This window comes from Excalfactoria chinensis, chromosome 1 (assembly GCF_039878825.1).
Source record: "Excalfactoria chinensis isolate bCotChi1 chromosome 1, bCotChi1.hap2, whole genome shotgun sequence".
Classification (NCBI taxonomy): domain Eukaryota; kingdom Metazoa; phylum Chordata; class Aves; order Galliformes; family Phasianidae; genus Excalfactoria; species Excalfactoria chinensis.
In genome coordinates this window covers 162,975,015-163,000,867 of record NC_092825.1, presented here as the reverse complement: position 1 = coordinate 163,000,867, position 25,853 = coordinate 162,975,015, and the positions used below count along the sequence as shown (strand labels likewise).

General features: G+C 45.2%; 1 protein-coding gene across 3 annotated transcripts in view; it reads right to left on the bottom strand.

The window, feature by feature from the left end:
* STARD13 (StAR related lipid transfer domain containing 13) overlaps positions 1 to 25,853 on the bottom strand; it is a 281,949-nt gene that overhangs the window by 116,497 nt on the left and 139,599 nt on the right. Inside the window, exon 1 of one of the 3 annotated variants that reach the window (XM_072361574.1) lies at positions 24,941 to 25,135. The exons of 1 other annotated variant lie outside the window; for it this stretch is intronic. In XM_072361574.1, the coding sequence (XP_072217675.1) occupies positions 24,941 to 25,064 (124 nt within the window). In that variant the 5' untranslated portion in view covers positions 25,065 to 25,135. Of the gene's footprint in view, positions 1 to 2,851; positions 3,148 to 24,940; positions 25,136 to 25,853 lie in introns of those variants that run through there. One more of the 3 variants, XM_072361573.1, reaches the window with a different exon arrangement.

Genomic DNA, 25,853 nt, shown 5'->3' with positions numbered 1-25,853 from the left:
GGCTACCGAGAGTTGGTTTGGGTTTTCACGTTGCATCTCCTGATTGAGTTTTCAACATATTCCTGTTCCATTGCTCTTGGCACTACGTTACTAACTAGCTGCACTTGTCAATTTGTCAAACTCACTGTTCTCTGAAGGGACAAGCTGAGAGTTCATCACAGCCCTGCTCTCCCCACATAGCAGCTCTTCCACTGACTTATGAAGGCCTGAAGAACTGCACATAGTGCCAGTTCCACCAGGAGCAGCCCCAGCGTGCTTAGGCCTAAAGGAAGAAGCCCAGAGCGGGACAGGCTGACCCAGGGAGGCCTTGTGAGGGGCCTGTCAGTGCTTTGGCTAGGATTGGTGACTTGGATCTTGGATTTTATCCTGTGTAAACAGGGGGGTTGGGACTGAGTTCTAACAGTTAGACTTAGCTTTCTTCAGTGTTGTTAACACAGCTATTTTTACCAAAATTATTATTCATTACCTGGGGGCACTGTGTACCTTGCATATGATTTTCCACCAGGCCTGTCTATTCCTGCATGTGGGCACATACACACACATCAGCACCTATCTGCACATTCAATATCATTACTGCTAATGAACTGGCACAACCAACAGCAGACTGTCTCCAGCTTATTATCAATAAAAGAAGTGCGTTCTTTAGAATCTAATACATACATTTCTTTTGTGTGGGTACACGCTAAACTGCAAAATAGATTACATCATCAAGGCACGATACAAACTACAGGATCACAGAGTTGTAGGGGGTGGGAGGGTCCAACCCCACTGCTACAGCTGGTTCCCTACAGTAGGTTACACAGGGAAGTGTTTGGGTGGGTTTTGACTATCTCCAGAGAAGGAGGCTCCACCACATCTCTGGGCAGCCTGTTCAGTGCTCTGTCACCATCAAAGTAAATACCTTTTTTCTCACATTCAGGTGGAACTTCCTGTGTTCCAAGTTGTGCCCATTGCCCTCAGCCCTGTTGCTGGGCACCTCTGAAGTGTGAACCTGTCCCCATCCCTAAAGAGCCTTGCCCATTAGATATTTACTAAGTGGTAATAACATTCCCTCACATGTAATTTCCTACAGCTCTGTACAGGACATTATGGAAAGTTGTGGCAGATTCACCACATGCTGAGCAATCATACAACAAACTGCAGGCAGAAAAGCTACAACTCAGGAATTCCTCTCTGTCTCACCATGCTGCATCTTGAGCCACAGCAGTACTTACTGCCATCATATTCAATACTAACTACAGGATCCAGCTGCCTCTGCTACTGCACCACGTAGCCAAGACTGCTTTAAATGACTTAATTTTTAGAGAACATGCACATAATGCTTCAAGTACAATATCAACTCCAGCCTTTCCAGTCTGTCACACAGCACTGGCTTTTGAGAAGACCTGCACTGTGGAATGGCTCTGGTCATCCAAACGGTCCTGCAGGATCCAGGGGGGAAAGCTGTAGGGCACAGCGGGCAGAGGAGGCACATTGAACTATTTCATCAGGAGCTGCTTCTTGAAAATTAGGTTGGCTCTAATACCATGCCTAAAACACTTCCCAATGAATTTGAGGAGAAATAAATTACCCTTCCTTTCCATTCAATCCCAGCTGTACACTATGTACACAGAATGACATAATATCCTTCCTGAAATCAGAGCTGCAGTAAGGACCAGGATCCTTCAAACAGGACCAGTTCCTGAGATCGCGCTGCAAACAACTGCGTTTTCCTAATTGCCACAGAAACTATCTTCTTCATCTTTTTCTAAAAGCTGGCCAAAGAAATACATATTGTTTTCTCTATAAACACAATAAAGGTTTCATCACTATATCCCTGTACTTCTGCCAGGGTTTGACAGCCACAGCTACACACAATGTTACTTGAAAGCAACACTCAGAAATAGCCACTCTATGTGACTGCTGCATCTCAGAAGCTCACGCCAATTCCTTTAATATTTCCCAGATATAGACAATGATATTAACTCTCTGGTTGTCCCTAGTTATCCATTTTTATGGATTGTCAAGAAACTACTTGAGAAACCATTATCTCCAGGGTTTTATTTTTGTGATGGCAAACACATGGCATACTCTGTTCTATATGTTGGATCAAATCTTACCTTGGAAAATGGTATTCTTCAAATAAGATGCTCCTAGATAATGATTTTTTAATCTGGAACAACTAGCTCAGTTGTTTTTTTTTTGTTTTTTTTTTTATCTTTAAACATTTAGAAGATAATTTAAATTGCACATTCAGGCCAAAGGATTTGTCTTGAGGCCAGTCTGCATTTAGCTTCAGTGCTGTAGATACTCAGAAAAAATCAATACTCTGCAATGACCATCCAGTTAAATGCAATCACAGCAAGCCAAGTCAGCGATTATTTTTAAGGACATGTGACAAGTTTCCTAATCCTCTGACAGCTACACATGCTTGTATCCAGAGGGGGTTATCCCAGCTCCTCTCCCCCAGCTGCCCTGCTATGTTTCTACCTGACTGATCAGCTATGCTGTCTGTGCATTACAGCAGGTGGGTTTTACCTGCAGCTCTTGTAGCCGAGGTACCAATGCTGGGGACTGCTGTGCCAGTTGGAAAAGATGAACTTCAGCACCTAAAACTCTCTCATAGTTTATGATTAAAAAGATAGCATAGTTAAATAGCTAAACAGGCATTAGCATTTGTCTCTCTGCCCGCCTATGTGCATACGTGCAGAGTGTAGGAAAAACTAGTTATGAATGACTACCTTAAACTCTGACCCAAGCCAGATTAGTTAAGAGCAGAGAGAGGAAAAGAGGCAGGAAAATCTGTGGCATGAAAACACCTTCTATTACGAAAGCAGGACCTGGGGAGGGCTCCTGCCAGGCACTCACTCACCTTGCTGGATCTTGGTCAGGAGCTGCTGACGTGCAAGAATCCTGCTTGTCCTGTAGGGAGGGCGTCTCGCAGTCTGGTCAAACCACAGGTACATCTCCTGGCCCTCGGGTGACACTGAGTTTAGGTAGTAGCAGCCCGTGCCTGACGTCCTGGGCACCTGCTTCAACATCTCCGCGCCTTTAAAATCCCTCTTTCGCTTTCCTATGGCTACTCCAGATTCTAATCAGGGTAATGAAAGGAGGGAGGTAACAAGCCCTTGGGAGCTGAAAAGAGCAAGCGCTTTATAGGAGAAAGGAGTGCCAAAAGCTACAACTCAGGATTCCTGCTTCTCCCACATGATCTGCGAGGGCCAATCGCTCCGAGAGCAGCCCAGGGAAGTGCAGGGCTGACTTGCTGTCCTGCACTTACGGCCCCATGCCGTCCTGCCGGCTACAGCGGGCTTCTGCACTGCAAAGCGTGGCAGAGCCGCACAGGGTGGCTTCAGGAAACCAATTTAAAAAGGCTCGAGGCATTTGGGAATACCTATTTTAGCCTGCAAAACGCCTTATTATGCAGGGCTGTGGGAAACCTTTTCCTCCTCCTCGCCGCACAGCTGGCGAGTCATCTCCTGCAATGATGATGCCCTTACTCATTTTATAAAAATCACACCAGCGTTTGCCAAGGAAAAAGTCAGCTTAGGGCTGGGCTCTCTAAGTCCCCTAAACCACACAGTACAAGGAGCACTGGAACAAATGAAGCCTTTCCAACTGAAAAAACAAACAAGCAGAGCAAAACAACAGAAATCCATGGCAGCAGGCGCTCAGAGTTGGTAAACAAACCCTAAAATTACCAATATCAGTGCTACCGAGAAGCAAAAAGGAAGGAGGGAGAGAAGCTTGGTTATTTTGGCTCCTCGGTGTAACGCTGTTTTTTAACAGAGGGGCATCTGTTTCCATTCAGTCCTACGTATCAACCACAGAGCTTGCAAAACGCAGGTAGTCAACCTGAGTAAAAACACACAGAGTAATGCCAAAAATGCCCTACTACTATGTCCAGCAATTAATTTTCCATCATATTTCAGACTACCAGTGTTTTGGCTCAGTGAGCACCCAGACTCAGCTAATCTCTCACGGATCTGCCAGCATACCCTGTGGCGGGGATAGTGCCCGTAATGAGCACTACAGGCAGATGAGAAACCGTGTCACAGCCCTGGGCATAGAGTTCACGCCCCTAATTGCATGACACTGCCTCCCTCTGCCCTGCTGTGAGGGCCACAAGACATCATGATGTCCCTGCACACACCTCAGGTAGGGCAGGGCTGTGGGGTGACACTGCTGGGAAGTTCTGGGGTAGTTGGGTTCAGTAGTGTGGCCATTGGCATAACCCATGTGTCACCTTCTCACCTTGCCATCACCCAACCCTAACAGGAGATAGGAATGAAACAATGTAGGACAGTTGGTTCATTCTCAATTATTCATTAAAATATAGCTATGTTCAAAAAAACTTATGGCAGGAGTTTGCTGACATGCAGTCTGTTTTCTTTGCATGTTATGAATTTTGCTCTTTGTCAACATGGGGCTTTTGCCATGCAATAAAATGGAGAACTATAATCATGAGTGCCAGACATTCAATATGAATGCTATAGACTGAAAGACTCCAGGAGCAGTTTTTACCATTCACAGCCACCTGCAAGTCCTGTAGCTGTTGTCTCCAGTTCCAGATGTGGCTCTGAGTCTCTCTGAGACTCGAGAGGATGACTTCAAACTTAAGGCACATTGGAATGCAGGTCGCCATCCCCAGCAGGCTGCTGCCAGGAGCCACAGAGCGAGGTCCGCCAGCTGGAGAGGCAGGAGAGTTATTCTGGTACCAGCAGAGCAGAGATGGTCACTACTCCCACCCAGCCCTTCTACTGTGTTCTATAGAGCAAATATCCCAGGGACTCCTGAATGACAATGATATGCACAGTATTTATCCAAAGAGTCACTGTCACTATGTGGGGAAAATCTTATTTGATTAATCTACAGTCCTCTGATCTAATTTTGCTTATGAAATGCTATTGCTGGAAAGCAATTATTAACATTTCATAGTGCTCTGTTTAAATTTTCATAGGGACTCTTTTTCTCCCGGAAAACGCACAGACTTTGTTACCCGCAATATTTCCAGAAAGTCGTAACCAGTTTAATGGGGATTTAATGCTTCAAAAACCAGGCCAAGGGAAAAAAAAGCCAAAGCAAGAATAAGAGTATGGCACTGACTGGGGAACAGGTTCATCAAGGGCTGAACCCCAAGAGCCCAGCTATATGCTATATTAGGACATGAGACAGCGATGCACCCAGTGCCCTTTTCCATGCGTGATGCAGGGCAGCCCTGAGCAGCACCTCTCATCTCAAGAGGGCAGAACAAGAGACAGGGCCATGAATTTTGCTCCTTCCCACACACACAAGGGTCAAACCCCAGCATCAGAGCTGCAGGGCTGCTGCAGGCACTGCTCCCTCCTCTGGGGCTGAATTCTTTGGCCACAATCCAGCCCTTACATAGTAGGCACGTAAAACAAGAAGCAACAAGAGCTATCTGCTCTTGGAACACTCATTTGAAAGCTCTTGTGATTGAGTCTGGGCACAGTGGAGGGAAAACACGGTTCCCATTTCACTTAAAACAATCCCATCTCCTTGCTTGGTGACTATCTGGTCACTCACCACATATTTTCAAGACTGCATAAACATGTCATTCAAATGAGAAAACACCTCTGGACATCAGTCTGTCCGATGAAAAGTATTAGTGAAGCATAAACTGTTAAGGCTTATATAAGAGAGCTAATGAATATTTCAGTTTCAATTTACAGGCTGCTTCTGGAATATTTAATAGAGGAACACTGAACTTCATGCTAATGCATCTCCCATAAAAGCATAAATAGATGAAAGCATCTGTGCACGGTTTACCAAGGCTGGAGGGGAAGCATGAGACAGCTCCACGATGTCCCACAGACACGGAGTTCCTTGGGCATGGGTTAAATCTGCCGTTCTCACACAGTAATCAGTCACTTGATCTGGCTGCCGAGATCCATTTCCCCTTTATTGTTAGTTATACTTATCTGGCTATAGCACATCTAAAATTAAATAGCAACGAGATGGTTTCTCTTCAATTGAATGCACGAATGCTATGAGAACAGCACTGCTTCCCAACCCTAGTGTATCACAGGTGTTATTAACATTAATTACTCGGTGTTATAAGAAGCCAGAAACTCTTGTTTTCAAGTCACAGAACAAAAATAATGAAGTGTCTGTTGATAATGTGCTGATTTCTGAAGCTCCTTCCATAATTTTGTAGGCAGAAGACAATCTCAGTTGCTGGGTTTTGGCTAAAAACATGAATATCCTACATGATTTCTTGCTTATATCTGCATTTACAGATGCCTGCACAGCTGCTAAGGCATTAAAAGCAGATTATTCCTCATCAGATCTGGGAGGAGTCCTATCCGGGGAGCCCAAAGCTGTGTTTATGATGAGGGTTTCAGGTCTTTCCTGTGTTTTGAATCCTGTCATGGAGAGCAAGACATTTAAAAGCAGAACTTCAGGGTGTAAATGTATTAATGTTTTATGTTTGAATGCAGATGTATGACTGAAAGCTCAACCAGTCCCAAGGGTACTCCAGCTGCTTTCCCACACCCTCGCAGCATACGGGGCTGCCACCAGCTGAACTGGGGCTAAAAGAAAAGAGCTCAGGTGGTTTCCACATGCCTGAAAAGTGGGATGGAGAAAGCACTGCAGCAGAGAGCTGTCTCTGGAGCAGGCTGCACCAGGGTCCTAAAGGAGCTCAAATGTAAAATGATCGTGCTGTCACCCTGAGGTCCAGCTCCCTCATCAGAGGAGTGGAAATTAGTGATATGGTTTTCACAAAGGGCCACCCTGGGAATCTGGGGTGGGGGAACTTGAAGAAACTGTAGAAATAACAGAATTACTAACTGCCAATAATTTGATACAAGGAGGAAAATTCAGCACTTTTTGTAGCGTTAAGTCAAGGCCAAAATCTGCGGAGAGATTTTAAAGCAATTATATGGTTGTTCTCCTGGCTTTTGATTTTGAAAAAGGCTCCAAGAGGAGAAACCGGTAAGAAGAGATCACAAAGAAGCTCAGTGGTCAGGGACAGAAAGGAAACAGCCACTTGTGTCTCAATGGCTGCTTAAAGACAGGAAACAGAGGTGGCAATAAATATGTCTTAGTACAGCATTGCTGCATTCCAGCAGACTCCTTTAGAAACTGCACTGCACTGGAACGAAGTCTGTCCAATATCCATACATCCCCCATCCATACATCCCCCATCCATGCATCCATTATCCACACATTCATTATTCACACATCCATACAGGAACTTCCAAAGTTGGGAGGTGGCAAAATGCTCAATCAATCTGAAAGTCAAAGCAGAAACTAGTAGGAAGCACTGAATTCTTATGATATTGATTAAGAAGGCATTAAAACTGCAGCTTTTAAGTGTTGATAAATGTACCAGGGAAAAACACCCTACAGGTACACAATGCACAGCACGTAATGATCGGATTTAACAGAGCTATTATCATGAGGAAATAGATTTTGGAAAGGTTTATGAAAATCCAATACAAGTGCTCAGCAGGAAGTAAAAAAGCAAAGAGGATTTTAAGAGTTTTAGAAAAGTAATTGAGAGCAAAACAATAACTGTCATTACACTATTATAAAGGTCTGCCCACAGCTTGGCGATTCTGTGGGCTCCTCTTGTAGTGAATGAAGCAGGAAACATAAAGCAAAATGATCGTGGGGCGGATTCAAAGCGAAGGAACAGAATTTCTTCAGCTGAAAAATTATTCTTTAATATTTCTTTATTTTATGCAAAGCTGAACTCTGAAAGTCATTGCGAGAGAATGCTACAGCTGCCAGAAGATGGAGGACTTCAAAAAGAGATCAGGTAATGCAAGAAGCCAACAGGGGCTGTTCCACACAGAACTCCAGCTGGAGGCTCATCACTGCCATAAGCCCTCTTGTCCCATCTGCTTGTGCCATGCCTCTTGGTGTCCTTGTGCCACATCGCTGGGTGTCCCTGTGCCATGCCCATCAGTGTCCTTGTGCTGTCCCACTTGGTGTCCCTGTGCCTTGTTGCCTGATGTCCTTGTGCTACACCATTTGGTCTCCTTGTACCATGCCCGTCAGCATCCCTCTGCCATGCCTGGTGGACACTGTGCAGTCTCAGGGATGTGACCTCCCTGTTCCCTTGGCTCTCCCAAGGGGCTGGAGGGCATGAGGTGCTCCTGGGTTCATACAAGCAAGTAGTTGTTTGTCCATGTCTGGCTGCTAATTTAGGCACTATGGTTTCAATCCTATTCACTTTTAAACATCCTATTTTTATTCTGTCAAACCACACCAGTCTACGAATACAGGTTCACTGGCCTTAGCTGAACTCTTCATGTGCCCACCTGAGGTCTGAATCAAACCAAGAATAGCCACCATCCTGCAGTGCAAGGTCCCCAGAAATGGTGTTTTTCAACAGTAAATTAAAAAATTAAAAAAAGGCTGGATAATAAAGAGAATTCAAAAGAAAGGTCAAGAAAGAGGAAGATAAGTCAGGTGACAGGCTTATTCAAATGCATTTGGATAGCATTGTCAGGGGAATGAGCTAGAAGTAGTTTCTGCACCCCCAGTGTAATTCCATCTGCTAGACCTATACACAAGACTAATTCCTAAAACCAAACCCACAGGAACAGTGTGAAGGTATTTAAGCAGCGGTGGGCCAGCGCACATCCCATCTTCCCAGCTCACTAACAAAGTGTTTGGATAACACAGTGATAAGGTAGGGAAGTGTTTAGATAAACTTAGTTTCATATGTTATCCAAATACACTGCAAATCCCTACACAGCCCTACTGCTGGTGTCACTGAATGGTGGGCAAACACTCCTATGGCCGCACAATGCTCATGCCTGCGTCAACTTCATGGGAGGCCTCCAATATTTGTTTTTCCTTTCAACAGGAGTCCACGATCACGGGGTGACAAAAGAGAGAAGCTGCACATTTTGAACTAGTCTTGAGAATGAATTTTTTTTGGTCTGCGTTGGAGAGGAAATGCCCAAGTTAAATTTTGACCCCCAGAAAACCAACAATGCAACAGAACCTAAAAACACGAAGCGTAACAAAATAGCACCTGGCAATGCTACTTCAAACACAGCAGCGTGGGACTGCTGCATGGGAACATGAAGGTTATTCTGTCCAGAAGTGCTGAATATTTATTACGTGACTTCACTCTCGGGTCCAATGAGGAAGGCTGACCTGAGGGCAAAAGCCAGGGCTGCCTGGCTATGGTCTGTTGTGAGGGTAGTCGCATAGCCTGTCTCTGCACCAATTTCCTAATGGATAACAGTAATTATGGTATTATATGTTAAAAAAAAAAAAAAAAAAAAAAAAAAAAAGGAAATACAAGCTTGCAAGCAGTTTCATTTTTCTTACAAGCAATAAAAATGGGTGCCTTGAGACGAGACGCTTATTGCCTAAACCTGGACCAGGATTTCCCAATACACGTTTAAAGACACGCTATCAGCTATTACAAACCCTGCATAACAAAGATGTTGTGTTTGTACATGTGGCTCTACAAAGCAAACACGAACCCAAAGGTTCGGGTCCTGGCTCTACTGCCATGCACCCACTGAGGTGGCTCTGCAGAATGCACATAAAGCATGCTGTTAGACCAGTTAAAACAGCTCCTTTTTTTCCTGCAGCCCCTAAACCATCATGGCCAAGAGTCATGAAGCACAGTAAAGCCATTGCTTTGATGGTTGCTTCTGTGGAGACCCAGGAAAACTGCAGATTGCCTGATGAGTGGAAAGGTCTTCCACAGAAAATTACAAGGATGAGCAGTGAATTTGGTCATTAGTCCCAATTATGATGCTGCAACTGTGACCAAAGCACACAATAACTGCTGGCTGCAGGTTTTTTGCCATCCTGGTGCCCATACAGTATCTTCACAAATACAAGAGGTAGGATAAATATGGGGCATGCATGTATCTCTTATCCCTCGCCCAAAGACAGAAATTAGCATCATCTACATCTCTGCTGTATATTAGTTGTCCTGTATGTCTGTAACAGAAACCATGCTTCTTTTGGCTATTAATCTCAAATCATTATTGTTTAATATCAGAAGCTCACGAGTATCAAACAGTTATAAGGTTGTGGGTTTGATTGTTGGCTTAGTTTTGGGTTTTTTTTTGCTAATAAGAAAAGTAATCCCTGGCATCCTTTCCCCAATAAGCCAGCAGTGGAACAGCTTACAACATAAACAGACATTCATGAATTGCACAAGTGAACTGCTCAGGATTTTCTCTCTCCCTGCAGCCAACTGCACTGTGCACAACTCAAGGTTTCCACTCTTGGAACCTGTACTTCTTCCTTGCACGTTTTTTTTTCCCACCAGCAGTTTGCAGTGCACTATATAGACACCGCAGAGCTCATTTATCTAGCTGGATAGAGTCATCCTGGCCAACAAGCTGCAGGTGTTGTTTTTTTATTTCCAGGGTGGGAGCCTGCCAAGTAGCTGGAGCCATGAAGAGGAAAGGGCTTTGCCCAGCTCCCTTGCCAGCCACCACACTGCTTCTCCTGAGAGTGAGCACGTAGCCTGCTCTCCTCCTTCCCCGCCTGCCTTTGGGAAATGCTTTTGGTGAGTGGGAAGGATGGGAGGGAGCCCAGAACCCGACACACTGCAGCAATGCAAATCACACAAATTGCCCTCCAGCAGACGTTCCCTCATCTCCCCCTCAACCCGTCGGTGTCAGCCGTGCTGCCTTGGAGCACATTCCCTTCTCCACCTCTCCCCCAACCCTACGCCCGCTGCACATCCCCCCTCCAGCAACAACTCACCAAAGCCTCTCCTCTGCTGATTCCCCCACTGCTCGAAATAGGCAGACCAGGGGAGGTGGTTGATAAGCTCCATACCAGCACTGAATTTCTCTTTACTGTCTTGATTCCAGTGTGATGAAAATCTTGCTGTCTGCCCTCAGTTTATGCTGGCACCATATCAAGTCCCTCTCCCAGGCTTCCTCCCTGTCCCACTTTCTGAACATACAGCTCTCTTTCGAATCAACCCCAACGTGTTCCTCATTTGTTGTTGTCTACTTAAGGTGTTGCTCCATGTTTATGGAATGTAGTTTTACTGGAAAAATTCCTCGGCCAAAACCTTCAAAAGGAACTACTCATCTTGGGTCGATTTTCCATGACACTTGCAAAGCTTTGGCTTTCTGGGAGCGTTGGTTTCCTCCGTGTGAATATAAGCCCTCTTTGAAGTACCTCAAATTGGGCAACCAGAAATTGCAGAACTGAAGTTGCACCTGACCTTTGAAAAAGGTTGGTCCTGTTTGCATTTGCTTAATTAGATCTTGACAGGTAAGTGCTGTACTCCTCTATAAGGACGTGAAACTATTCAGAACTGGAACCTGAAAGGCCATTCCTCTGTGGAAGTCATTTACACCAAACCAGAAGTCACCGATCATTTGACAGTCATCAGGATTAGCGCTGATGTAAATCAGAACTGCGCCTGAAGCTGTCTATGTATGATATACACAGATTGCAAAAGACTGAACCAGCGATTCCCCGACTTCAGGCTTTATTGTTCCCCCTCTTATACCCTGTGGAACTTATGACAAATAATGCACTCACTTTTTCATAAATACGTTACCAAACAGAATAGGTTGTACAATAAAGGAAAACCAAACGGCATTCTGAACACTTTGCGTTCAAGTCACTAATAAAACCCACATTGCTTTAAAAATAAACTTTGTTCCTACTTTGCTCTGTCTAGTGAAAGTCCATGTGACAGGGAGGCACCTGTGAATGACTGGGAAATTATTTGTAAAAATAGCAATTGTGATGTGAAGGATTACACGTTCCCAAAAGACTGCGAACAGGAAACAGGCTCTGTGTCCCACAGTGTAGGTGCAGCTCAGCTAGGAAGTGCTCAGTCACATCATAAACCTCCCTCTGACTTTGTTCCTAATTGGCAGCCTCGTTAACAACATCAGCAGAGAACTATTTTCTGAAACCTGCAAGCTAGGAGCTCATGCCATAAACTTGTCATGGCCTCACTCTAGAAGAGCCCACTAGCAGCGTCTGTGAAAACCAGGACACCTGGCTACACTTCTGCAGTGTTCATGTATCACCCATTACCTCATCAAAGGTGGCAGCTGAGTTGCCCTTCTCCCACTTGTAGCTGCTGCAGACACATCTTTGGTGATATCACTTGGCCACGACCCTGGAGGGCAACAAGCAGCACCAAGGGCAGTTTGCTGCCTCCATCTCCAACACCCTTTTCAGGATGACATGTCCTGCCTGCAGAGGTCCCTGTTTCTATCTTTTCTATAAAGGACTCAGCATGACCTTGCAGAAGGCATCCCCACCATGATCACTGCATCAAGTCAGGGCAGATGATTCCCATCCCATACATTATTTGTAACACAACACGGGGCTGTGTGGATAGATCGCAACAGAAAACCTCCCCTCCAGGGACAAAACAATACATAAGTGGAAGAGGAAGCACAACGGCCTCTCTTGGGTCTGCCTTCCAGTCAGACAGGCATCTTTGTTTCTGCTATTGCAGTAGCATGGGTTGCATAAGCAAAGACTCACAACTGCTACATGCTAAGGAATACAGAAAAGAATCCAGTACTCATTTCATAAAAACTAAAGTATTCGACAGCTTCCCCCTGATTATTTCCTACTTATTGTGTTATTACTGTTTCTTCCCTTGAAGCCATGTGGACATGTATGTATTACTCAGGCATCTACTGGAAAAAATAATTAAGAGACAAGATGTCCGGTGTAAAACAATGCTCTCTGTTAAAGGAGTAAGTTGTTAAATAAGAGCATCCACAAATAGAAAGGGCTGTAAAAACAAAAAGGGGAAAGCATCTGGTTTGCAACATCTTTGCACTATTTGCAGTAGCTAAATCTGGACCCAATTAATGATCTGTTTATTTTCCAAAATTTCAATAAAATGCCTTGGCAAAAACTTAATCTGTCTCTGGAGAACGTCTTGTTTCCTTCCATATGTTGCCTGATCTGTCACAGCAATAAAATCCTTCCCAGCTTCAAGATCCCTGGCAACTGCACCAACTGATCCTCTCCATATAAGAGGAGAGAATCGTTCCAGCACTCTAAAAGTCATGATCCTTCCTTAAGAGAAGGCAGCAAGGAGTAAGTGTTGTGTTTTGCAGCCTCCGCCATGACCTAAACCCCAGAGATTTACAACAGCTCCGTGCATCCTGGTGTTCCTACCTACAATTCAACCCATCTGTTTTATAATCCCTATGAAACTGCTTCTCTGAAATGCTGCTATGCCACAATTAATGTATATGCCTCGGCTTGGTAATACTTGTCCTGTTGTCCCTGTTTCAACAGAAACAGCTCAGGCAGTTTTGTAATTACATATCTTTATGGTTTTGTATAAAATAAAACAGATGTTTCACAGTCAATTCTATTTGCTTGTGTCTTTTGTAACCTAGATTCGGAGATTTATTTGGTCTCCATTTGAAGATTAGATGCAGTAGCCTCTACTTCATTAAACATCAGCACGGTAGATGCGTGGCACCTTCCAGCTTCTAATGAACTCTTACGCATCCTACTACACTGATTTCACACATAGTATTGTTTAAAAGAAGATGCTATTAGCTTAGAGGATAAATGGAACAAAACAGATGAGCCCAGAGAAGTGAACACTTAGCGCTGTGATTAAGTTTACATAGCTGCATAGTAGTTGCTCTGCCGAATTAAGGCCATAATCTAATTATCAGGTTTGTTTTGAAATAAAAGCACTTGGAACTTCTAGGGACATATGCAGAGAGCAACTGTAGTTACCAAAATACACATTTGCCAAGCTGATGTAAAGCTACATGTTTCTGGCTCTCTAGGAACCAATGCTTTCAGGAGTGACAGAGTATATCAAGCCATGGTGATAAAAGCCATCCTTAGTCAGAACCCAGAGCATTTCTGCTGCTTTGAGAGAACTTGCTCTGCATTTTTGTCAGTACAAGTGGCAGAAGGAAAGAAAAAGTTCAAATCTTTAACTGATAATGAAGCTGTAGGAGATCTTCCAAGGGAGGAAACTGGCAGAAACCCAAACATGTCACCCTGTGGCAGGTAGAGAAGTTCAGATTACATGTGTCTGATTATGCACGTTAATGGAGATTACTGACATTTTGAAAGCTAGCCGTGTCTTTTTGGCTATGTAACTTCCTAGTCTGTTCAAAGATAGCTGATGGGTTCAAGGGTAATACGGAGCTTTGAAAATCTCAGCTGAGAAAAGTAACAGAAGATATGGTAAAGGTGGATGAAGCAATAAGTAGTAGAGAAAAGAAGAATCATTTTTACTTTCCCATGAGATATTCAATAAAGCATTAGAACTACAAATTAAAGTTTAAAAATTGAAGAGGAAAGATGTGTGCCATGCACTGCTTTCACTTGAAAGTATGTGATCCGAGTCACTAGCTACACTGCTGCTCCTCTTCCCATCAGCTTTCTCTCAGCTCCCAACTCCTTCAGTTGCCCATGCTGTATCATTTTCCTCTATTTCTGTTACTCTGAAGATATGCATTTTCTCTACCTCAGACAGCGACGTCATCAAATTGAAAAGCATTTCTTTTCCAAAGAATAAACAGGTGCCAAGCTTTGCTGCAAATCCTGACTTCATTATACCTATGAAAACACTCACCTTCTATTACTTTTACTTACCATTAAAAACATGTACTACACCAAAGCATAACTACTGTCTATTAAAAGCATCCCTCCCCAAGTTTCATGCGAATATCACACGCTTATTCAATCAAAATTGTAATAATAATCGTATTTAAAGTCACTTGCCGCTCTTTTGTTTTGCACCATGAGACAGATAATTCCATATTTGCTCCTGAAATTGCATTTGCAAGTTGGGATCGCTGCAAAATATTTACAAGAAAAGAGTATGAATAGTTCACAGACTTGTCAGAATCCATCTGTTTGTGTCTATTAATGGGTGCATTCCCAGCTGTGGTCTCTCCAATGTCATAAATAAAAAGTTCTTTCTTACTACAAATCCAGCGGCCGAAATCTCCCTGTATAAAATTGTTTCATTTCAATGAAATCTGTCCTTATGTTAAAGAGACCTCTTAAAATGAGTGAAACCATGAGATGCCGATAGCATATTCTTTCAGCAGTAAAACGACTCATAAAGGACTCACAGTCTCAAGTAATTTACTACAGCATTATTCTGGATAAGCTATTAAATAGCATGTCATTCAGCTCAGGATGGGTGGGGGTGGTACGGCAGAGAGATGTATTTATGGGAGGAATGGGACTCATGTTGAAAATAACCTAAACACAGTGTGCTGAGGTGAACGTTCAGGTCTCACTCCACCATGCAGAGAATCCAAAATAAAGATGTATGCTACACACTTTGGGGAACACCAAAGTATCAGGTGATCCTCAATCTTTAGGAATTCCTTTAGAAACCCTTATTTACCAGTGCTAGGTATAATCATTCACTATTCTGATAGAAAGAGCAGTGTTTGAACCTCTCTCCCCCAACACTCCCTCACACTGCCCCCTTAGGATCACAGAATGGCTTGGGTTGGAAGGGACCCCAAAGATTATTAAGTTCCAACCCTTGTGCCACAGGCAGGGCCACAAACCTCCAGATCTGGTACTAGACCAGGCTGCCCAGGGCCCCATCCAACCTGGCCTTGAACACCTCCAGCGACGGGGCATCCACAGCCTCTTTGGGCAGCCTGTGCCAGCACCTCACCACTCTCATAGTACAGAACTTCCCCCTGACATATAATCTAAACCTTCCCTTCCTAAGCTTAAAATCATTCCCCCTTGTCCTATCACTATCTACTCAAGTAAAAAGTTGATTCCCCTCCTTTTTATAGTTCCCTTTTAAATACTGGAAGGCTGCTATGAGGTCTCCTTTCAGCCTTCTCCAGGCTGAGGAAGCCCAGCTCCCTCAGCATGTCTTTGTAGAGGAGGTGTTTCAGCCCCTGGATAATCTTTATGGCCCACCTCTGGGCCCTCTCCAACAGCTTCACATCTTTCCTGTACTGGGGATCCCAGACCTGGACACAGTACTACAGATGGGGCCCCACGAGCTCCATTCTTGGAGCTGGCACTCCCAAGAACTTCTTGCAAAACCACAGAAGACCAAATAAAACCATTTGAAGCTCAGATTCAGACAGATCTACATATGATAGGGGTTCTGCTGGAACTCTGTGCTGAAGGTATGTTCCCTTTAAGTTCCTTCTACAATAGAACCAACAATACAGTTCTTGTTTCTGCTGTGCCATGTCAGTCTGGGAGTCCTGTAAGTGAACGGGATTCACAAAGCTGCACCTTCGACAAAGCCTGCTTACTTTCATAGGTAAAGCTAAGGATGCCTCTAAGTCCTGCCCTCCTTTTCTGCAGTCAGGTAGACCCCAAAAAACAGTACTTTCTTTTGTCCAAAAAAACAGCTATTGTGCTTAGTACTTGTCATTGCGTACAGTACACACATACTCCTTGATATTACTGAATGTAAATTACTGCCCTCTACTGGAACGACTACCAGAATATTTCACAATAAATTGATTATTGCCTCAATTAATTTGATGGATTTTTGGAGTTTTGCGGTTTTTAGAACCAAATACACTTAATTGCAGATGTTCTCAGTCCCATTTTGTACCAAGTGCAGTTTGCATTTCTGCATATATTGCATTTCTGCTTGTTTGCTGGATATGCTGCACCAGGATGGTGAGATTGCCAAAATATTTGAGTTTTTGGATCTGTAAACAGACACGCCAAGGAACCACTGAAGTGCATCTTGCTGATGCAGTCAAGAACCCTCTTACACTGTCTTACTTTTAAGCCTGTAACAATGAAACCATCACCCAAACTGAAAATAATTGAAAATAACATTCCCCAAACTAATCTTTTAGGAATCATAAGAGAGGTGCAACTTCTCTAAAATCATAAGGCTGACTTAAAAGCGTGATGTTTTACAAAATACTTTTGTTGGTTTTCTTCTCCCCAGGCTGAAGATCACATTTTCAAGCTTTCCTTTTCAAACTTGCAGTTAAAACAAACTTCACATTTATTGAAAGCAAAATATACTTTCATATGAAAGCTGGGTCTCTCAATGAGTTGTGACTCAAGCTGATAATGTTCTAAAGGAATTATGATATATACCATTGCAGGAACTGGCCATGCTGTGACAGGAGAATAAAAGAACAAGACAGCACATCTGTCTCTCAAGAACTGTGAGAAAAATAGAATATGGAAAGCCAAACATAAATCAAACAACTGCTCTGCTGTAAGGCCATGCCAGTACTGCTGGCAACTATTACAAACTGTGAAGTCATCCAACTTCTCAGAACCCTTACAACTATTTCTACAAACATCAAAACCGGGGACCTATTTTGCAGTGGTTTCATCACTCAGACAGAAAGCGATGACACAGAACTCCCATCAGAAATGACTTTGTGCTAATTCCTAAACCTGAAAATCTCATCCTGCTGTGGATGTGGTTGGAAAGCAGTAGAGTGGGAATCCCATTGGCAGAGCCCTGCTGAGCCCAGGAGTTCCCCATGTTGGGGATTTGCTGGCCAGACAGCAAGCAGCAAGGCTGCACTGATGCAAACTACTATGGTGCTCACATAGCTGCTAGAAGTTCACTGTTGTATATATGTTCTGTACAGTCTGGCACAGTTCTTATTGTAAATAAAGTCACTTGTGCACGGATGCTGAAAGTGATCTGTAGAAATATGTTCATACCAATAAATACAGCACACCTCATAGGAAATAACTAAGACACCTAATTTAGTATGCTGTGACTGGGATTAAGAAAGAATCTTGGGATGGAGAAATGTCATTACAGTTCTATGTCAGACAAGTTAAATATTCACACCAATCTACATGAGCTTCCATGTATCATAAAAATATAGGAATACCATTAAGTACATCCGATGTTAAGTTCCTATCTAAGCACATAGAATCTTAATAGGTGCTACACAGTCTTCTGGAAAATCAGTACTCTGATTTGTTTCAAGTAACAGTCAGCAGTCAGCAGCAATACTTTAATGACAACAGGAATCCTTCATAGAACTATGATACACCACGATGAGCAGTTATCAGCTTTATTCTGCTCACATACGTGGAATGAGCCATCATCTGCAGCTGGAATGAGCCACACGTTGTGTAAGTGCAGAGAAATACTGACAAATATTTGTTTACTGGAAGAACCTGGTGGCAAAAGTCAACAGCAAAAATAAACATAAAGAAGTTGTACTACGAACAGAACCTTGTACCACTCTAGGAAAAAAGTGATATGTTCTACAAATTGATGCCATTAAAATCAGCGAACACCCGAGCTCCAGACAGAGTGCTATTTATCAAGGCCAGTTGCCTCAGATGGTATCCATCCCTGTCATCAGCAGCACTGCTCCATTTCATCAGCAGAGAATGTTACTTCATAACATTCGGAAATTAAGTAATCAAAACTGAATTTCTCTTAGGACAATAATCTCCGATACAGAGGCAGGACTCGTTCAAATACAGAATTTATGTATTATACGTAAAACCAGGAGATTGATTTTCTTGTCATTCCTAGATCCTCGCTGTTCCTCCAAATCTCACGTGATGATCTCATGCGGTGAGTGGCAGCAGAGCCACAGGAGTGGACACAACAAAAGCCACATCTTTCTCTCAATGTTGAGACAGTGAGGAGCCCTCAGTCAGCCCCCACCGCAGTCTCCTGCTGATAGAGAAATACTTGGCTTGTTAAGCATACTGGTACTTTTGTAATTGTATTTCTGGCACTAACTTGTGGCTCCCGCAGGTCATGGGAGGGCGGCCGTAGTGACAATGGCTGTATTCTGCCACCACTGCCCCCTCTCTGATCCAAGCCACGGCTCTTCATGGAGCACCCAGGAAGGACAGGGGCATTACAGAGCAGCGACACAGCACGCACACATGCACAGAAGAGCATCTACATATTTTCAGAAATTCACCTAAAGCACACTGCTACCATTAATACTGCAAATGCATCAATTAATATAATTGATGAGATCAACGACTACTTCTTTGACTATTTTTTTGGGGGGGGGCTGATACAACCACAGAATATTACCTGGAATGCCAAGCCAAATGCATTGCGAATAAGTCATTTTCTTTCTTCCCCAAAGCACTGCATCTCCAATAAGAAATATCTTTCAGAACTTTTCTCTTTGACAAAGGACAGCCTCTTCCCACTGATGGGGAGGGTTATGGGGGAGGTACATATCTACATCTTATCAACATCCATGAGAATCGGCATCTGGTGCTCCCCAGTGTGCTGCCAGAGAAGCAGACTGCAACATCCCTGCTCTGCCTTCCAAAACAGCCTGCAAAATGGCACACAAAAACTGGTCCCAACAGATGCCCATACACACCTCCTTCACTCCCCCCCTCCCCCCAGTGAAAACTCTCCTGAGTTATTAAAAAAAAAACACACCACTATTTTAATCAAACTGCTTTTATTAGATTAACTTGCTGCATTTGCACTGTACCCAAAGGGCTACAGCAAGAAGAAACAGCAATAGTACAACACTGTTAAGATGCGATAGACTTAAGGCTGGCCCCACAGCAGGGATCAGGGGTCTCTGAGGCCTGGCAGCTTGGTACATGTGTTCCCGCCAGGCTTTTCTTGCACTGATCTCAGGGTGCACCACAGCAGAAATAGTGCTGCTATCATAATAATAATAGATCTACTATATTAGATCTGCTTCCCAGGTGCAAACTTGCAAAGGCGAATTGCCTCCTGGAGTTGTTCAAAACATTTCATGCTAACTAAAAGCTAGAAGTTATGAGACATGGATAGATTTGACGCTCCTCTAATCAGGCTTCAGAAGCGTGGCTGCTCTTGGCTCCACACTGGCATGACAGAAATCTGTGCTGAAATTCATGTAGCACTGGATGTGGCCACCATTATTTCCAGAGCCAATCTTCCCTCCTCAGATCCCAGGACCAACAGGTTGGCTGGCGCCAGGGAGCACCGTGCTGCCAGATGTGCAAGCACAACTCAGGTCTGATCGTCTGCACCCAACAAAAACCCAATGACCCAAAACCCAATTGTAAGATACTTCGTAGAGCAGAAGGGACACTGTCTTGATGCTGAATCCACATTCTGGATGTGGAATTTAACTTCTGTTTAACCATGCCCTCCTGCATTTTCAGCTGGGCAAACTATTCTCCATTTTCTATCCTACTTCAAATGTTCGTTTTCCCCTCTGACATAAATGCATTTCGGTCTCCTTTCAAAAGATTCCTGTAGCTGCAAATCAGTGAGTAAGTTCTTCCTGAATACTTACGGATGCCCAAGGTGTAGGCTTTCTAAACCCCTCAATGTAAAGATCTTAATTTATGCTTGTTTTAAGTCATAAGCCTACTTCATGCTCCTGTTACAATTGTTGATGGTGCCAGTCACAGAATCACACAAAATCACATAATTGTAGGGGTTGGCAGTGACCTCTGAAGAGCAAGTCAAATCTCCTGCTAAAGCAGGTGCCCTACAGTAGGCTGAGCAGGAAAGCATCCAGATGGGTGTTTAGTGATCTCCAGAGAAGGAGATTCCACCACCTCTCTGGGCAGCCTGTTCCAGTGCTCTGTCAACTCTGTCAGTAAAATAATTTCTTCCTCATGTTTGTATTGAATTTCCCATGTTTCAGTTTTAGCCATTGCCCCTTGTTCTATCACTGCACACCACTTAAAAGAGCCCAGCCCCATCCACTTCACTTTAGATATTTATAAGACAATCCTATGTTGACTCACTGTACATTTTCAGGATACTTGACTAAGAAACCAGTGTTTCATCCATCACAGCGAAGGCTCAAAAAGTCATTCTAGTATGATTCTCTGAAAGCTCTGTCCAAACCTGGATGATTTATAAAACTTTGAAATATCAGTCTGAACAAACCACTCAAGACTTGTGGAAAACTTGTCCTGGTTTTCATTTGCACAGGGAATGGCCACCTTCAAAATGGGGAGGATGAGCTGAGATCTTTGCCCAAAATCACACCAGGCAGTGTCATCAGAGAGCTGAAAGGGATATTTGGTCCTGTGCTACCGCCAGCTCTCAGGAAGGAGCTGTAGGAGATCAAATGGGGCATCATTCATTTCTTTGAGAAGACAGAACATAGAAAGTATGCTGGGACAAGAAGTCCAAATGAGAAGAGACCTGGCAAAAAGGCTGAGGGTGTATATGTACTGCAGTCACAGAGGAGGCAGAAAGCCAGACCTAGGAAATGAGAGACTTCCTATTATTAAAAAACTTCCTATTATTAAAAGAATGTTGCAGTAACTAAATCAAGCGTTCCAACACCAGAAAGTCTCAGAATAAAAGTCACTCATTTAATCCCAACTCAACCCTCAACTCGCCATGACAACATCTCTGCCGCACCGTCACACTCATGATCTGATGGACAATGATCTGGCCATTTAGCGGTGTCTTGCCACCAGTTAAAGCAACTGCTGCAGGACCGCTACTCTTCTTGTTGATGCTGGAAGGCATGCAGGAAAGGGTGGGAGACAACAAGAAGGAAAAAAACTGAGTTTCTTAAGACCACACCAAGTAAATGGCGCTCCTGAGAGTCTGTGTCTGTCTGACTGGCAGTGAGCTGCTTGAAACATTTCTCCAGATGGGAAGGAACTGCAACTTATTCATTCCCTGGTGTAGCACAATTGGTTCCTGGAAGCTGCACAAGTGCTGCACAGTAGGAGTCAGTGAAGGCCATAATTTGAGTAGTAAAGTATTGTACGAGGAAAAAACCTCAAGTTCTAACACTCAGAGATCTTGACACTGTGGAGTTTAACCTCATTGTGCCTCCGTCTCCTGTCTGTAAAATGAGAAGATCACCTGGCAACTTCAAGGAACACAGTTAAAATGTGAATGGTGTGAAGTACGCAAGACTCAGTGAGGAAATCCGTACTTTGCGTTACGCTTAAGGGAGGGTTCCCCTTGGCAGTGGGGATCCTGTGCCTTGAATGAGGTGGAAAAGCTCTGTGCAAAAATGAGGGTTGCAATCACGACATCATGGCTTTGGGCAGCCTGTTCTGGTGGTTGGCAACCCTGCACATAGCGGGGGGGTTGAAACAAGACGACCATTGTGGTCCTTTTCAACCCAGGCCATTCTATAATTCTATGATAATCAAAAGATACCCCAAGGAGACTATCAACAAGGGAGCCTTACCTCTGGGGCTTTCTGACCGTGAGGTTCTGAACTTCCAAATTTAATATATTTGTTCTGAACTTTTTAGTGAATGTTAACAGAATGCCAGATAAAAGGGGGCACTTTTCAGCCACAAACAATCAACAAAATAACTATGGCTTGTTGTGTTTTGCTGTAGTGAGTGATCATGGTTTGAGTAGAGCTCTCATCACTTTCACATAGTCTGTTAATACTTACCTTAAATTCCTAAAGTGATAGCTTTCCATAATGGCACAGTGGTTCAGAATTACCCTAACATTAAACCAGCAGTATCTAATATAACTTTTCAGGCCCCACTCCAACAAGGGAGTTAAATCCTTGCTCATTTCCTTATCAGTGGACAGAGGGTGTGTGCTTCATGATGGCCTAAGCAGCTCTGTTCTGCTAGAGGCCAAAAGCACAGAAATTCATTTCACTGCACACCCTTTGAAAAGTAGCAAACACTAGAATTAGTGTACTAGATACCTTTTAACAGCTTAATTCATTTTTCCCATCTTGAACTGACGTAAAAGCAAGGAAGGAGCTTGTGAATCCTAACTCACAGTGTAAGCATAGCAGGACATAACCAGCGTGTGACCTACCTCTGCAAAAAGTAGAAAAAGCAGAAAAAACCTAAAGCTGGCTCATTGTTCAAAAAACAAATCCAGGTCAGTGAATCAGAATGAGCGGCCGGGAGCTGCTGGGCAGCACAGCTCCAGCCCCAATAGGAGACAGCATGGGGCATTCCCAGGGACCACTTGCTCCTCACCTCTGCAGCAGGGCAAAGGGATGCAGGGAGGAGGGAAGAGTATTGCACAGCTTTTTCATACACAGCTTTTTCATACACAGCTTTCTTCCCACAGCAGCCCAGCCATGCTGAGCATCTGAGAGCAGTAGAGCCAAGGCTCAGCTCTCTTCCTGCTCCAGTCAAGGCTGTGCTTTTTGCTCCACTGCCCAGCTGTGTGCTGCCCTCTGCTTTGGCACAGAATGTAGCTGCAGAGCATCTTCCCTATGAGCTCTGGAGAAAGCCCTGAACAGCCCGCCCTGCTCCCAATGCTGTGCCCATCTGGAGCATTGCAGGCCTCCTGGGCCTCTTCCAACCTGCACGAGGATATGGTTTGTGTGAAAAAAAGAAGTAGCCATCTTGTGCTTGCCTTGTTTGCTTTAATTTGTTGGCATCTGAAACTTCAACAGATTGGAAAAAAAAAAGTAAAGTAGACCATAAGAGTAATTACATGAGTGCCAACAAAGGTGTTACTAAAATGATGACTTTACTGCAAGCCTTTCTTTGTCTTGATGGTTGGCCTATGACAACAGACTAATGGGTAAAACTGCTTTTTGTTTTGGTCCTTGATCTGGCCACCAGTTTTGTCGCTGACTGTCAGGGCTGAACCATGGGTGTATATTTGGGGAGAAAGAAGGAACTTGTACATTGCCCACCTGAGTGGAGTCGGGTCTAATGCAGTGGAGAAGAAGCTGCTCTGGCAACCAGCAAGTAATGACACATTCAGACCAGCCTAAATTCCCAACTTCCCATTAACAAAAGTTGGAAGAGGCATAGCAATATGTGTTACAACTACAGGGGCCTGAGGGACAAATAAATATAGAAACAAAGACAAAAATCCTCCAGACATAAAAGCATCTCAACAGCAGAACATACTTGGAATCAACAGATGTTATTTGTACACATTTTGTTATGCTGTCAGATAATTCATTTGATTAAAGGGCACGTGTATTCACGTCTCACCAGTGTATTATGAACAGCACTTAAATTATGGCAATGCATAAACCCAGGACATTAGCGTTTTATCCACCCTTACCATGAAGACTGACTCCATCAATTTTAATACACAGTGGATTTAAGAAGTTGGCTACGGCTTCGTGGCAGCCTGCCCAGGTCCTTTGCTCAATCAAGCAATATTTGTCTTTGACCAAAAAAGAAAAAGAAATAGCAGACAGTGTCATGGCTGAGTGTCTGCTGGCATTAGTTTCCAGCACAGGAACAAGCAGATTGCACCCAAAGACATTCATATTTTGGGTAACCGTAAAGCTATAGAACTGGATGGTTTACTAATTCATTATTGAAACTATCTGCTTCAGATTTGCTCTGCAAAACTTACCCTGCCACTTCCATCCATTAATTTGTTTGTGCAGATGAACCAACATGCCGTAGAGACAACGCTGATGCCTATATCACACACTTTACTTCCATTTATACACCACCAGCATGTCGGGGTGCCCGGGGCAAGGTCACCAAGCTCCTAATGCTGCATGGGATGTGGCAGAGAAATCCATCTTTACCAATTAGCCTTCATTACACACAGCGCTGCTCATAAATCTTGATGTACAGCTTTGCAGTGCAATAACTCTGCCTCGCACTCCGCGGACACTCTCAATCTTTGACTTCACGAAGCATTTCACAAACTCAAACCCGCCCTATGTTTGCACTGTCCAAGTGCATGTGTCGTTACGGCGCGGTGCTGCAGGCGTGACCCGACGTCCCGCATCCCCTGCCCCGCGCTGTCCCGCTGCTCTCACCCGGGGATGCCCCGGGAGCAGCGAGGCGCTCCAGAAGCCACGGCAGCGCCTGAAACGAAGCTGTCCGTTTTTCTCTGGGACTTACGGTCCTCTCCGCACGCAATCCCCCCCGAGGAACGCGATCTGACAGCAGGTGATCCCGATTCCCGGAGGCGCAGCCAGCGCTCGGGGCTCCGTGCTGCTCAGACGGTGCCCGCAGCGAGCCCGGGGCAGGACCGCGACCGCCGGGATCCGGGCAGGTGCCGCCGGTACCGCGACTCCCGCCCTGCCCCGCCGCTCGTGCCGCTCGAGTCCCCGCGCTCCGGCGCCCCGATGCAGGTGCTTCCCAGCGCCCCGGCGGGACTGACCTGCGAGCCGCCGCTCTCTGACGTTCTTCCACAGCAAGTCCCAGGCTTTGGCGGTGGAGTCCCGCAGCTGCTCGCTCAGCGACCGCCGCAGCTGCGCCTTGGCCGGGAGGCGCTGGCCGCTCATCCTCGGAGGCTCCGCATGCCGCTCCGGGCAGCCCCGCTCCGCGCCGCCGGCCGCATGGGGCCGCGGGGCAGCCCCGCCGCAGCCGCGTCACAGCCGCTCCGGGCGGGCGGCCCCTGCACCTGAGCGCCGCCCGCCTCCGCCCCGGGGCCGCCGCTCGTCCGCCGGCCTCCCCCAGCGCCCCGACCCCGGCGGCTCGTCGCCTTCACTCCTTCTCCGTGGGACGGGGAAGGCTCCCCGGGGTCCGGCCCCGCTGCGAGGCGGCGTGCTAGGGGCGGGAGGCGGCCCCGTCGAAGAGCCCGGGGGTCGCCCCCTCCGTGAGGGGCCGGCTGCGCGGGATGGCCGCTGCTGGCCGGGCGCCCGCTGATCCCGCTCCCCTCGGGCTCAGGCACCTCAGCGCCTTGGTGCTCTGTGCATCACCTGTGACCCAGCTCCTAAATTTCATGACCCCGCTTGTGTTTTGGGAGCCTCCATCTGAGCTCTGTCCCATCTCACAGTCCCGCTGCCTTGCAGCCCGTGCAAAGGCCCAGGCTGGCACACAGAACCCCCCCAGTGTCCAACTCGGGGCAGCCTGACCCGCTCGGGCCCACAGCACCCACTGCCCCATTCCACTGTGCTGGCTGAGGAGGCAGTGAGGTGACAGCACAGCTGGCTGCAGGGGGTTATCTTTTCCTCAGGAAGTACTAATGGCCACTTCACCCCGCCACCACTTTTGCCAGAAGAAGACTGTCTTTCTGAGGTCTCTGCTTATCAACTGCCCGCCAGAGTTCAGCTCGCTCTCCTCTCAACCAC